General features: G+C 31.9%; 2 protein-coding genes across 2 annotated transcripts; both read left to right on the forward strand.

Moving 5' to 3' along the window:
* The first annotated feature begins 3,304 nt into the window (after positions 1–3,304).
* LOC112037137 (uncharacterized) lies at positions 3,305–5,119 on the forward strand. Its single transcript, XM_065765777.1, has 2 exons — positions 3,305–3,798; positions 4,447–5,119. The coding sequence occupies exons 1-2, from the start codon at positions 3,305–3,307 to the stop codon at positions 5,117–5,119; spliced, it is 1,167 nt and encodes a 388-aa protein (XP_065621849.1).
* Positions 5,120–13,836: 8,717 nt separating this feature from the next.
* LOC136064252 (UDP-glycosyltransferase 92A1-like) lies at positions 13,837–15,827 on the forward strand. Its single transcript, XM_065765779.1, has one exon. The coding sequence runs from the start codon at positions 14,067–14,069 to the stop codon at positions 15,621–15,623; it is 1,557 nt and encodes a 518-aa protein (XP_065621851.1). The 5' UTR covers positions 13,837–14,066; the 3' UTR covers positions 15,624–15,827.

Consider the following 15,827-nt stretch of genomic DNA (forward strand, 5'->3'; position numbering starts at 1 on the left):
TTGATGGCATTATGGATTTCGAGAGGCCAATAGGTAGAAAAGCTGAAAAGGCTAATCGAAAGAGAAAAGATGATGGGAAAGATATTGCAACGGAATATTTGAAAAAGAAAATGAAAGTTCTTGAAGAAGGTTGTGCAGCCGAAAAAGAGAGAGTACGTATCAAAGCGGAAAAGGTTCGCTTGCAAGAGTTGAAAGAGAATGAAAGAATTATGATGCTAGACACAAGTGGCATGGATGAAGACCAAAGAACTTTTTATGATGGACTCAAAAAGGAAATCCTTGCAAAACAAAGATCAAGACATTCGTTGGGTTGAGATGATGTTGGTGATGTCTTGTTTCAAACTTATTTTGGTAGTAACTAATTTTAGGCTGTGATATGTATTTTGTGGCATTTTTTGGGTGTAGCTGATTTTAGGCCTTAATATGTATTTTGTGATCTTAGTAAAAGGTCTTGACTCTTTTATTATGTGATATCGTTGTAGATTCTGATAGGCCACTGCCATGTAATTAATCATAACATTTTAGATTATATAAAATGTCGTGTATTTTCTATGTTTGAATTTATATTACAAAAAAAACTGTACAACTCTCCAGCTTTTGCAGATTTTTCTTCCTACTATTTGCCAAGCGGATATGTGGTTGTTTAGTTTTACATTATCTTGTAGTTTGGTTTGTTTGTTGCTGGGAATTTGTCCCTGACCTGCATATATGGTTTGTTTCTTGCCAGCAAGTGCTCATTTAGTTTTTCTTTTGCAACGGACATTTAAATTGAGTGTACTATATGTTTTTGCGTTCTCCTAATCTTGCAGTCTCCAATTAAGATTAAGGGCAAATTTAAGACATAGATTTAAAATATGGAGTTACCGTACTTATATTCTTTGTGGTTTGTTTTATAATGTTGACTGGTTTTGTAAATTTTCCCTTTTAGTTGTTCACTTCGTTGTGCCACTTGTGTTTGCAATCTTGAAAGTTGAAACTTTGCATTTAGAATAGCCTCTTTATATGGAATTTTGGTCAAATGGGATTCATTGCATTCTCTCATCACTATTAATGGTCATTAGCTCATATAGCAAGTATTTAATCCTGGCGCAAAGGTGCTTCTGGTGTTTTTTGGAAAATTCTGCCTTTTTAAGAACGCTATATCAATTACCTGACTGTCCAGTGCCCTTTTTAATCTACTAATGGGTTTGCCTTGACTGTTCTTAGTCATTTCTTACATTTTTCTTTTACCTTTTTCTGCAGTTTCCACTTGTTGCCTTTTCATTTTAATTGCTTCATCGTGGAGTCAAAAGGGACATTTTGAAATGATCCAAGCACTGCCAACTTCAATTGAATTTCAATCTGTGATTAGTGGTTTTCTTATATTTTTTTATGGTGTAACTAGTTGATAGTTCTGACTATCTAGTGGTTTACATGATGACTTGATTTCTAATGGCCAAGTTTTGTTCATTCAGTTATATCATGAACCTGTCAAAGAACCTAGTCAATCCATGTCTCAGGTCACAAACTTGTTTGTTCATTGTTTTATTTCTTGCTTTCTTTTAATGTCTTGGATAAGTGCAAATTTAAAACATGTTTGAAGAAGGGATTAATAATGGTCACAGGCTCGTATGGCAAGTATTTTATCTTGGCAAATAGGTGCTTCTGGTCATTTTAGGAATATTATATCAATCACTTCGCTGTCCAGTGCTTTTATTTATATGCTAGTGGGACTGCCTTGACTGTTCTTAGAGCCAATTCTTACCTTTTTCTGCAGTCTCCACTTATGTGCTTTTATTTTCTTTATTGTCCAATAAATTTTTACTTATATATATATATATATATATATAAAGGCCATAATGTCTCTTTTTAGCACTTTGCCTATCAAAAAAACAAATAAAATATCCTCCTTTTCTTTGCATATCTGTTGTTTCTCTCTACTTCTGGAATCCTAGTGGTAGAGGAGTAGCGCTCCTTTGTGAACTCACTGTCTATTACTTTACTTACAAATTTTAAAATACAAATAAACAAAATCTTGTTTTGAATCGAGTTTTGTTTTCTTCTTGGGGTGGGGAGATAACTTTGATTGATTGGTCATGACTCATGAGCAATGCAAACTGATCTTTTAGCAGCAAATATCTATCGTAACATTGTTGTGTGGTTTCTCTCAATGCCACTATATAATGCCACTTGATGATGTAACAAATGCCAATACCAACCATTGAAAAAGAATTAAAGAAAAAAAAATTGTTCTACATTCAAACTTATGCTTTTTAAATATAAACAAACCCAACTAAGGGTTGAAAAGGAAAGTTAGAGAGAGAGAGCCAGAAGTGTGAGTGTAGAATGGCCATTTACTTTAATTTTTTCTCAATATATGATATTGACACTTTCTACGCTATCAAATTAAATTAGCAAAAATGCTTCATATAATTAAATCATAGAGATAACTGGTTTATAAACGGATAAACCAAACTTTGAAGTGTCACAAAATAAACCATATGATAGTTCCATGTTTAAAGGGAATACCACAAGAGTGGTATGTTTAATTTACTTTAAAATCTATAATTTTCATTATTCAGTGTAATTACATTTTAAGATGCTAAAATCATTTTGGATCCTTAATGCTTTTGAAGCTATCACTCAGAATAACACAGGTACTTTAGTAACTTTGAAATTTTCTTAACTTCTTCCATTAGCAACTTCATACCCACTGGTGCTATCAAACATGATGTAAAGAAACCTACTTAACCAAAGAGTAGCAATGTGCTTATATTCATAAATCAGAATGGGGAAAAGAAGAAGAAAAGGAATTTACATTTTCCACATAAAAGAATATATATTATCTAGCAGAGTGATATATTTAGATTAGGAGTATATACAAGGAACTTTCTTTCTGGATATTCCATTGGACACATCTCATAGCATAATCAGTAACTTGTGCGTATTAAAACAAATTAGTGAGAATTACTGGTTAGGGGTGATATTTGAGAGATGAAAGGGATTGCTCTGTTCTGTTTAGGTGTGCCCTATAGTGACTACTTTATGTTTCATTTACTTACTTAAAATTTTCAACCTTTTTACATTTTTAATTGTTTCATAAAAATTGTTGCCGTTTGGCTAGACTCACATTATAGATTATAGATTTTATATGATATGTGCTTATCCATTACCTATCAAAAAAAAAAATGTGATATGTGCTTATCCTTCTTTTATAAGATATTGCAATCAAACTTTCTTTTAAAGTCATTGATTTCATTTCATATTATGATGATGACATCTATATTGATAATTACTTTCTAATGTTTTCTTATAGTTTATCTCTATGGGTCGTTCCTTTTTTCGTAAATTGCTTGATGATGACTCAGATGAAGATGAGATAATTACAAAACTTCTTACGGGTTCGACATCACAACGTAGGCATCGTCGGTATATTGATCGTAATCATTTGGCAGGCCATAGAAGGCTTTATGATGACTACTTTGCCGAAGAACCTGTATATCCTCCCAACTTATTTCGAAGGAGATTTCGAATGAGACGTTCTCTTTTTCTTCGAATCCTATCTAAGGTAGAAGCTCATGAACCTTACTTTACCCAAAAAAGAAATGCTGCCAAAAAGCTTGGTCTATCTCCCCTTCAAAAGATGACCGCTGCACTTAGGATGCTTGCTTATGGAGTAGCAGCTGATTTTATGGATGAATATGTGAGAATAGCAGAAACCACTGCAATAACCAGTTTGAAAAAATTTGTTGCAGCAGTGGTTGCTATTTTTTCAGAGGAGTACTTGAGGTCACCAAACAATGAAGACATCGCTAGATTGTTAGCTCATGGCCAAAACCGTGGATTTCCAATTTAGTAACTTTGAAATTTTCTTAACTTCTTCCATTAGTAACTTCATACCCACTGGTGCTATCAAACATGATGTAAAGAAACCTACTTAACCAAAGAGTAGCAATGTGCTTATATTCATAAATCAGAATGGGGAAAAGAAAAAGAAAAGGAATTTACATTTTCCACATAAAAGAATATATATTATCTAGCAGAGTGATATATTTAGATTAGGAGTATATACAAGGAACTTTCTTTCTGGATATTCCATTGGACACATCTCATAGCATAATCAGTAACTTGTGCGTATTAAAACAAATTAGTGAGAATTACTGGTTGGGGGTGATATTTGAGAGATGAAAGGGATTGCTCTGTTCTGTTTAGGTGTGCCCTATAGTGACTACTTTTTGTTTAATTTACTTACTTAAAATTTTCAACCTTTTTACATTTTTAATTGTTTCATAAAAATTGTTGCCGTTTGGCTAGACTCACATTATAGATTATAGATTTTATATGATATGTGCTTATCCTTCTTTTATAAGATATTGCAATCAAACTTTCTTTTAAAGTCATTGATTTCATTTCATATTATGATAATGACATCTATATTGATAATTACTTTCTAATGTTTTCTTATAGTTTTATCTCTATGTGTCGTTCCTTTTTTCGTAAATTGCTTGATGATGACTCAGATGAAGATGAGATAATTACAAAACTTCTTACGGGTTCGACATCACAACGTAGGCATCGTCGGTATATTGATCGTAATCATTTGGTAGGCCATAGAAGGCTTTATGATGACTACTTTGCCGAAGAACCTGTATATCCTCCCAACTTATTTCGAAAGAGATTTCGAATGAGACGTTCTCTTTTTCTTCGAATCCTATCTAAGGTAGAAACTCATGAACCTTACTTTACCAAAAAAAGAAATGCTGCCAAAAAGCTTGGTCTATCTCCCCTTCAAAAGATGACCGCTGCACTTAGGATGCTTACTTATGGAGTAGCAGCTGATTTTATGGATGAATATGTGAGAATAGCAGAAACCACTGCAATAACCAGTTTGAAAAAATTTGTTGCAACAGTGGTTGCTATTTTTTCAGAGGAGTACTTGAGGTCACCAAACAATGAAGACATCGCTAGATTGTTAGCTCATGGCCAAAACCGTGGATTTCCAGGCATGTTGGGAAGTATTGATTGCATGCATTGGAAGTGGAAAAATTGTCCAACGGCATGGAAAGGGATGTATTGTGGTCATATTCGTGAGCCAAGTATTATTTTGGAAGCAGTGGCTTCATATGATCTTTGGATATGACACTCATTTTTTGGGTTACCTGGGTCAAATAATGATCTTAATGTGTTGGAGCGATCTCATGTATTTGAAGAGCTTGCATAAGGACGTTCTCCTGCAGTTACTTACTCAATCAATGGTCATAATTACACAATGGGATACTATCTTGCCGATGGCATATATCCACAGTGGTCAACACTTGTGAAAACAATCCCAAGGCCACTAGGACCAAAAAGAAAATTATTTGCAAAAGCTCAGGAGGCATATAGGAAGGATGTAGAGCGTGCATTTGGAGTGCTTCAAGCACGATTTGCAATTGTACATGGACCTGCACGGTTTTTCTATCATAAAACACTACAAGACATTATGAAAGCATGCATAATTCTTCATAACATGATTGTTGAAGATGAGCGAAATGAAGCTGAAGCAGTGGACTTAGATTATGAACAAATTGATGAGATTTCATGTACACCAATGTCACGTGAGCCAACAAATGAATATACGGAATTCATTCAAGTTCATCAATGCATTAGGGATCGAGAAGTTCATTCTCAACTCCAAATGAATATGCAAAAGCTCAAGAGGCATATAGGAAGGATGTAGAGTGTGCATTTGGAGTGCTTCAAGCACGATTTGCAATTGTACGTGGATCTGCACGGTTTTTCTATCATAAAACACTACAGGACATTATGAAAGCATGCATAATTCTTCATAACATGATTGTTGAAGATGAGTGAGATGAAGCTAAAGCAGTGGACTTAGATTATGAACAAATTGATGAGATTTCATGTACACCAATGTCACGTGAGCCAACAAATGAATATACGGAATTCATTCAAGTTCATCAATGCATTAGGGATCGAGAAGTTCATTCTCAACTCCAAATGAATGTTGTTGAACACTTATGGCAATTACGAGGAGAGTCATGAAAACTTTTGGTTTTGTTTATTTGTCCCCTCTTCTTTATAGAGTTGTCATTCAAACTTTTGATTTTGTTTATTTGTTTCATTTTGTTTTTATGAAGCTACCATTAAAACTCATTGGCTATGTTGTTTTGTTGTGTTAAGTTTAGTATTAGCCAATTGTTTTGTTGTGTTAAATTTAAATACCATTTGTCATCAAGGAAGTGGCAAGCTCAACTATGTTTAATTCTATTGGTTCTGTGTGAGTTAATGTTATTGGATGAGTTATTTGTGTAAATTTTTTATGGACTGCATTGGTAGTTTAGTTTAGTTGAAACAACTTTAACTTGATAGGTTGGCTTTTAGATTGTTGAATTAAGAGTATTGTTTATTTATTTTCATTGAGTTAAGAGTATTGTTGAATTAAGAGTATTTTCAGCTTTCAGAATTTTGTTACGCATGTAATATGTGGCTGATGCTTTAGCAAAAAATATTACTAGCAAAAAAAGCCAAACTTTGTACAGGGTAGCAGGTGTGGTTGGATTACTAGCAAAAAAGGCCAAAATTTGTACAGGGCAGCAGGTGTATAGGCCAAAATTTGTATAGGCCAAAAAAGGCCAAAATTTGTACAGGCCAAAATTTGATGCCCATGTCAATAAAAGGGGAATGTTTGTATATAAGGTTGGTGTTATACCCACCGCAGGTTGAGGATATGGCTACCACTACTGGGAATTAGAATGAAAACATAATTATAGAAGTTCAGATTAGGTGTGTCATGTGTGTGTATGAAACTATGAACAAGCTTGTTTTTATTGACTCTATTGAGTATATCGAAGCCCAGGCTGTCCAGTTTCTAAAAATTAAAAAAAAAAAAAAAAAAGATGAAAATGTTACCGTTTTAGAGCCCAGGCAGATGGTGTGTATGAAACTATGAACAAGCTTGTTTTTATTGACTCTATTGAGTATATTGAAGCCCAGGCTGTCCGGTTTCTAAAAAAAAAAAAAAGATGAAAATGTTACCGTTAGAATTGAAGAGATTTGAAAATGAGATTTGGGTTGTGGACAAAATGTTACCGTTGAACAAATAATAAAGAAAGAATAAAATAAGAATTAAGAAATAATATTTTAATGAAGTAATAAAAATATAGAATATCTGATAAATGGAATATTGTAAAATGATGTGGTAAAATAATAAAGTAGGCTTTTGGTGTAATAAAATGGCATAAATTTTGCAACGTCTGCTACGGATGCTCGTATGCACTAAGCCGGATCTTTTTGCTCAAAAGTGATTTTAATCTCAAGTTTGAAGTGACGTTTTCAGGCCTTAAGAAATTTGAAGGGACTGCTTTTAATCCTGAAAAATATATAATAAATAAAACTTAAAATGATTGATTTTAGTTTTTAACAAATTTAAAGTAATTGATTTTAGTCCCTATAGAATGATGACATATTAATTTTAATTTTACCGAGTGTTAAACTTTTTCATTTTTTGATAAGTAAACCAGGAGTTAAACTTTTGAGATCAACAATGTATTTAAACGTTTTCTTCTCTTTGCCAAAAATACGTGACAAGAGAAGTAAAAAAAAAAAAAGAAAAAAGATGAAAATGTTACCGTTAGAATTGAAGAGATTTGAAAATGAGATTTGGGTTGTGGACAATGTTACCGTTGAATAAATAATAAAGAAAGAATTAAATAAGAATTAAGAAATAATATTTTAATGAAGTGATAAAAATATAGAACATCTGATAAATGGGGTATTGTAAAATGATGTGGTAAAATAATAAAGTAGGCTTTTGGTGTGGTAAAATGGCATAAATTTTGCAACGTCTGCTACGGATGCTCTAATGGTTCGGTTAAGAGGACCTTTTAACTCAAAATAGTAATTATAAGGTACCGCGATTTGACGTTCCATCTTCTAAGCACTGATTTGGTCATTCCCTGTGAAATCTGATCGGGAAAGGAAAAAATATCTCGAAATCTAATATTAAAATCTATTTCGTATCCACTTATTTTGTTAAAATTGAAAACTTTTTTATTGAAAGTATTGTAAAGGGTCATATTAACAAGTGCCGTAGGGCATTGGTTAACAATCCAATTAAAGAAAGTTTTTATAGGAAAAGAAAAAAAAGCAATTAATGTTTTGACAGTTTTTTTATTTTCCATAAAAATGATGTCAAAACTTTCTTAAAATAGATTCTTAACTAATGTCCCAACGGCACCCGTTAACATTTCCTATTGTAAATAAAGATAAAAGTTAGTTGAAATAGTATAGTGGAACCCATGAATAGTACAAATTAAAAAACTAGCTTATTTTTGCTACTATTCATGGGTCTCATTATATTTTTTGGTACTATTCATGGGTTCCACTATACTATTTCAGCTAACTTTTACCTTTATTTACAGTACTTTCAGTAAAAAGTTTTCAATTTTAACAAAATAAGCGAATCTCAAACGGACCCAAAGTAATGTTTATTTCAATCTTGTGTGGATAGACTCACCACTTTAGTGTTATTTAAGAGTATTCACAATTGAGGAGGAAAAAAAAAAAGACCAATTTTACATTCTCAAATATTACTTATCTACTCTACTAACTCATTTAACAATACATCCAACATTCTAATTCTTATTTTTACATACAATCTAATAAAATGATATAAACTAAATAATCAAATAATATAAAAAAAAAAAAAATTTCTCTCTTCTCTTCCATCTCCCTTTCCTCTCTTCCTTTCTGTCTCTCTCCAATATATAATATATAATATATATATATATATATATTTTTTTTTTATGTTTACAGCCCCATGAATAGTAGGTTGTATATTTGAGAACTCACTATTTCCGGTTGCTAAAAAAATATAGCAATGCATACTTGGATAAACTTAATTTTTTGGGTGTTGCTTGGTAAAATAGCAACAAGGGTTTTTACACCTTCATTGCTAACACAACTAGTGTAACTAGTAGCTAACCCGTGTGCTGCACGGGATAGTTAAATTTAAAATCACATATATTTAAAAAAAACAAATAGAGAGTCCTATATGAAAAAACTATTAATTAAAAGCTAATAGAAAAATTATTTTATAATTTAAATTAGTTTTCCATTGGTATTGTATAAGTATCAACAAAGTAAGATGCATATTTTAAATAAATAAAAAAGACTATAATGGTGGGTGGTGGTTGCTTTTGTTTTATTATTTATCCCAATTTTTTTTTTTGATAGGATATGAACAAATAAATTGTAGTAGAAGAATTTGGATTGTAATCAAATTAAGATTTTTATCAACTTATAAATTATAGGAGAAGAAGATAAGAATAAAAAAAAAATTATAAAATACAATTTTGTTAAAAAATTATAAATGATAATGATATGGCAAGCTCTAAAGAGGTCAACAAAAAGTCAAACACTTCAATTTTGGGTATCGGGTTTGATTTTCACAATTGCTTCTTTCTTTTTTAGACCAAATTTTTGGGTTAGAAATAGTATTTTTTATATAATAGTTTTTTTTCCATTTTTATTTTGGTCAGAAGGAAATAAAACGTTCAAAATAACTACCAAAGAGCCAGAATGTTGTGTTTGTAAATGTAGTTTTGAAGAAGTGTGTTATTTAAATAAAGTTGACACGGTGATTTGTTTATGAATGAGGAAAACCTCCAAGCCAAAAACTCAATCGAATGATTTTAAAGTCACCACTCCCGATAATCCACTATTATCACAACAAGCGGTTACAAGTAAAGGAATCTCAGTGCTTTTTACCAATCTACAGTTGAACACTTACCCCAATATCTAATTGGACTTGTTCTGTAGTGACAATCTTTCCTTTTAATGCACAATTCTCAGTACGTCACTAACCAATTGATGCACGGATCCAAGTACGTGACTAACCACCAACTTAAGAAAGATGTTGGCTGCAAAGTTCTTTAATTCATCAACGATAAGATCACAAAACTCCTTGGTTACAGAACCCTACGGCGTACAAACGCAGCAGCTTCTTGAAGAGAAAGATGAACTAAGGCAAATTGTCGTCGGTCATAAAATGCTTGTGAAAACCTTTGCATCAAGTTGCACTCACTTGCATCATCTGTGACAGCCCTTAAAATAATCTTTATATATGTTTAGGGTTGTGAGAAAAGAAAGACAAAACATGTATACACGAATTGGAGTGAAATCAGATCTGAAAAACTGATTTTTGTAAATTTTGATAGATAGGTTATCTATTAAGTAGCTATCAAGCATCGGGCAAAAGTTGTCTTTTAAACCTCGATAGATGTTATTTGTTGAGCTAGCTATTAAGCTTTAAAATCCAGTATTTCTTCACTTGATTTTTGGACAGATTTGCATGGCTTTAACACTTGGACTTGAACTTTTATTCCTTGAAGTATTAAACACATCATAAATTTACCCAATTACAAGTAAAGTGTGTTTTGTCAAAGGATTAGCCAATTCTACATTGATATATATATTCCTAGCATGATTCACATATGTCCTAACAATGGTTAACAAAAAGTCAAACGTTTCGACTATTAGTTATTAGATAGACTAGCATTATACTCGTGTGATGCACGGCTTAATCAAAATTTATATGTAACTTAAAATAAATAATAAAAATAAATGAATATTTTATTTTTAAGTTACATAATGAATGCATGTTGTGTGAGACTAAGATATCATAAAATGCATATATATATATATATATATAATTGAATGGAAGATGGTAGAGGTACCTAAAAAATATAAATAGAATGATTTTCAATAATACATTGAACTTTAAGGCTCAATTAATCACATATATTTAAATGGAAAACCCTTGAATTTAATAGTTAAAAACTATCCAAAACAATAATTGAAATCATGTTTGAGTGAAACCTCATTTGATAATTAAGAACAATCTAAATTATTAAACATTTCAAATTTTGAAGTAGAGAGAGACTCACATGAGAATTTAATTTTTGTCCTTGAAAGCATGGAAGGAGGCACTAAAACTTAAGTGAGTTTCACCCTACCAAATTTAAGTTTAAACTTAAAGTTTAAGTCATGTGCATTGCACACTACTTGTGTGTGTATATGCATGAATGATTTGAATTTAACATTTATTGTAGAAAAGAGGTGGTGTAGTCTTATCCCTGTCTAGCTAATTTTTATTATAACCCCTTTGTTTTACAGGGAGAGAGAAACCCTTCTTTAAAAAAAAGAAAAGAAAAGTGAACATATAATAAATAATAGCTAAGATATTAATTTTTGGAAGTGGTATCTCATACAAATTAGTATTTCAATTGTGGGTTTTGGTAGTTAGAAATTAGCGCATATATAGTAGTTAATAATTAGAAGATTTTGTTGTTGAATACGTTGCTATTTATTTTATTTTTTTTATGGGTATTATGTTGTTTTTTTTTCCCTTACACGAAGTAATATAATTTAAATTAAAAAAGAAGGAATAGATGGAGATTTTTGCTTTCTTTTTATTTTTTACATGTACTATGTTGTTGTTGTTTAAAAAAAATGATTAGATGAAAAGTTTGAATTGTAATCAAATTAAAATTTGTTATCAACTTATAAATTATAATAATAAAAAGTTCAGATGAAGAATTTAGATTGTAATCAAATTAAGATTATTATCAATTTATAAATTATAGGAGAAAAGGATAAGTACAAAAATTATATTTATTTTTTTAAAATTCTAAAAAAATTTCTGCAATTTAGCGCAATCATTTGACGCAACTACAACATTTAAGTCCGACTTTTATTATATAGTATATGATATATATATATATATATCAACCACTAAACACATTATTTATGTAAATTATCCCAAATAGTTGAATATTGAATAGTTTAATATTTGACAAAAAAATATTAAAAATAATAATTTAAAATATTATTAAAAAAAGTGTGAATCCATGGTGGCTTTAGACCACTGTTTGGGTGTGAGACTGGTATTTTACATTACTTTTTAAGTTCAGTAGGTTTAGAGTAGTAGACTATAAAGACTGGTATTTTACATTACTTTTTAAGTTCAGTAGGTTTAGAGTAGTAGACTTACTCATAGGTTCGGTAGATGGACATAACTGATTAAAAAAAAAAAAAGATGGACATAAACATCCATAATAAGTCAAAAAATTGTCAATTGAATTTAGAAATTTGTAATTTTTTGATCTATACATACTATACTCCATTGAGGCTGCGATTTAAACGCAGAACAAACGACAAGTATATAACTTTTCATGGTTTTATACGAGATGATGCCATATAAATGCTAAGAGAAAGAGAGTGACAGATGTGGAGGCGGCTTTCAGCTTGAAGAGAGACAAACAGATTTGAGAGACTAAGAGCATCTCCAACAAATTTATCAAATTTTTGTACTGTTTGAAGAATAAAGTCCGACTTTTATTATATAGTATATGATATATATATATATATATATATATATCAACCACTAAACACATTATTTATGTAAATTATCCCAAATAGTTGAATATTGAATAGTTTAATATTTGACAAAAAAATATTAAAAATAATAATTAAAAATATTATTAAAAAAAGTGTGAATCCATGGTGGCTTTAGACCACTGTTTGGGTGTGAGACTGGTATTTTACATTACTTTTTAAGTTCAGTAGGTTTAGAGTAGTAGACTATAAAGACTGGTATTTTACATTACTTTTTCAGTAGGTTTAGAGTAGTAGACTTACTCATAGGTTCGGTAGATGGACATAACTGATTAAAAAAAAAAAAGATGGACATAAACATCCATAATAAGTCAAAAAATTGTCAATTGAATTTAGAAATTTGTAATTTTTTGATCTATACATACTATACTCCATTGAGGCTGCGATTTAAACGCAGAACAAACGACAAGTATATAACTTTTCATGGTTTTATACGAGATGATGCCATATAAATGCTAAGAGAAAGAGAGTGACAGATGTGGAGGCGGCTTTCAGCTTGAAGAGAGACAAACAGATTTGAGAGACTAAGAGCATCTCCAACAAATTTATCAAATTTTTGTACTGTTTGAAGAATGAACAATGACTTTTATCTTTATCTACTCACTTTTTCAAATACACTTTCCAATAGATTCTCTATCCCATTCTCTATCTCATTTAAATATTATTTCTTCACTCATTATTTATCCTTTTTTTTAACAACTATACATCTTCTAATATTTTTTTTATTCAACACCCAATTATTATAATAGGAAAAAAGCATTTGAAAAATGAATAGTAACCTATCAGACTTGATGGGCTACTGTTTATGAGCCAAAAAAATAAAATAAAATAAGGTATAGAGAATCGGTCGGAGCATGAACAGTAGCATATATTCTCTATATTTTGGCTATGCATACTCTATTGGAGATGCTCTAAAAAGAGGAGAGGAAGAAAAAGAATCGGGTACCATCGGCTAAAAATAAGCATAAATAAATAAATAAATAAAAGAAAGAAACTATGCATAATAAATAACAAATAGTGAGATGATGTGTAAAATTAGGAGGCTTCTATTAATAGAGTTTGTTATGGACTAAAATTCTCAAAAGTAAACGTGTTCTAATTGGAATTGGTTTTATTTATATATATATATATATATATTAAAATATTTATTAAGTAATGTTGATGTGTAAAATTATGCATATGTCAGTCGCTTACTAATTGGAATTGGTTTTATTTATATATATATATATATATATATATATATTAAAATATTTATTAAGTAATGTTGATGTGTAAAATTATGCATATGTCAGTCGCTTTGGTTTTATCTAAAATTCTCAAAAGTAGACGTGTTCTAATTGAAATTGGTTATATATATATATATATATATATAAAAGTTTTACCCATAATATTAATTGCGAATTTAAAAAGCTTCCAATGCATTTCAAAAGTGAAGCAGAACAAAAAGCGCAAAGCAAAACCAAGAGTGATACCCAAAGCCAGGATGATTGGTAGGCATAAAGAGTCAAACGATTGTACCTCACCAAAAAGTCCTCCTTCCCTTCACTTACTTCCAATACCTAAAAGTTTGAATCTCAGTTTCATCACAATCTTCAACACAAAATCCAAAGAAGTTCAGGAATTTACAGATGGACTCTCGTGAACACATTGTAATGCTACCATTCATGGCCCATGGTCATCTCATACCATTCCTAGCACTAGCAAGACAGATCCAACAAAGAACAGGCTTCATCATCACAATCGCCACCACAAAACTCAACATCCAATACCTCTATTCCTCCATTTCAACTGACTCAAATTCACAACCCCTCTCCAACATTCGCTTTGCTGAGCTCCCCTTCAACACCACTGACCATGTCTTACCACCCAACACTGAGAACACTGAGTTCTTGTCCCCTTCCAGCATTGGAAACTTCCTTCATGCATCTCTCAGTCTCAAAGACCCTTTCTTGAAACTTCTCAATGATATTGTCCACCAAGAAGGGAAACCTCCTCTATGTGTAATCTCTGACGAGCTCTTTGGGTGGGCTACTGAGCTAGCAAAGAGTGTGGGCACTGTGAATATTGCATTCACCACTACTGGTGCTTATGGCACCTTGGCTTATGTCTCTATATGGCTCAACCTCCCACATCGTTATTCTACAGATTCTGAAGAGTTCAAAGTCCCAGGGTTCCCAGAAAGCTATCGTTTTCACCGCTCTCAACTGAATCCATATGTAAGAGACGCGGATGGTACGGACATATGGTCCAGATATTTGCAGACACAGCTTTCACAGTCTATTGAGTCTTTTGGGTGGTTGTGTAACTCAGTTGAGGAAATTGAACCTTTGGGATTCGATCTTCTGAGAAAGTATCTTGGAGTTCCTGTTTGGTCTATAGGTCCTCTTATTCCTCTAGCTGCACTTAAGAATACTTCATCTTCAACTTCAACTTCAGGTTTTTCATTTTTCAAACAACATACTGGGAAAAAAACAGGACTCACTCCAGAAAAATGCATTGAGTGGCTTGATTTGCATGGTCCTGATTCGGTTCTTTACATTTCTTTTGGCTCACAAAACACTATTGGTTTGTCCCAAATGATGGAATTAGCTATTGGTTTGGAAGATAGTGGAGTATCTTTCATTTGGGTCATAAGGCCACCGATTGGTTTTGACTTGAAAAGTGAGTTCAAAGCTGAATGGTTACCAGAAGGCTTTGAAGAAAGAATGAAACAAAGCAAACGAGGGTTGTTAGTGCGTAACTGGGCACCCCAGTTGGACATTCTGTCACACAAATCCACAGGAGCATTTCTAAGCCATTGTGGATGGAACTCTGTGTTGGAGAGCTTAAGCCAAGGTGTGCCTATTCTAGGATGGCCTATGGCGACTGAGCAAGCTTACAACTCAAAGATGCTGATGGAGGAGATGGGTGTGAGTGTAGAGTTAACTAGAGGGAGTCAAGGTTTTGTTGTGGGGAAAGAGGTGAAGAGGGTCATTGAATTGGTTTTGGACAAAGAGGGTAAAGGAAAGGATATGAGGAATAAGGCTGTTGAGGTTGAAAAGCAGTTGAAGGAAGCAGTAAGAGATGATACAGATGATGTGGGTTCTTCAGTGAAAGCAATGGATGACTTTGTGAGAAGCATTCTTTCCAAGAGTACTCAAGAGCAAGCAGAGTCAATTGAGGTTCAAAATTTCATGGGAAATTAGGTTGGTTTTTGATAGAGTCAGCATCTCCTTGCTAATTGTGGACCTTATGTTCAGATGATGGTTGATTTAGTTTTTGGAATAATATTCATTTTTATTGTTTCAATTGTTAGAATAGAGATAAATTGAACCATCCGTTTTTTCTCTGGAAACAATAAATTTGGGTGGAAGATTATCATATCTTATTTGAGTTTGTATTTGATACTT

Source organism: Quercus suber, unplaced genomic scaffold (assembly GCF_002906115.3).
Source record: "Quercus suber isolate HL8 unplaced genomic scaffold, Cork oak 2.0 scaffold_652, whole genome shotgun sequence".
Lineage (NCBI taxonomy): Eukaryota > Viridiplantae > Streptophyta > Magnoliopsida > Fagales > Fagaceae > Quercus > Quercus suber.

Excerpts from the sequence above, each read along its gene's own strand:
- LOC112037137 (XM_065765777.1), top strand. The coding sequence starts at position 3,305 with ATGGGTCGTTCCTTTTTTCGTAAATTGCTTGATGATGACTCAGATGAA. Across the intron at positions 3,799-4,446 it reads AATGAAGACATCGCTAGATT|TTTTATCTCTATGTGTCGTT; the intron begins GTTAGCTCATGG and ends GTTTTCTTATAG.
- LOC136064252 (XM_065765779.1), top strand. The coding sequence starts at position 14,067 with ATGGACTCTCGTGAACACATTGTAATGCTACCATTCATGGCCCATGGT.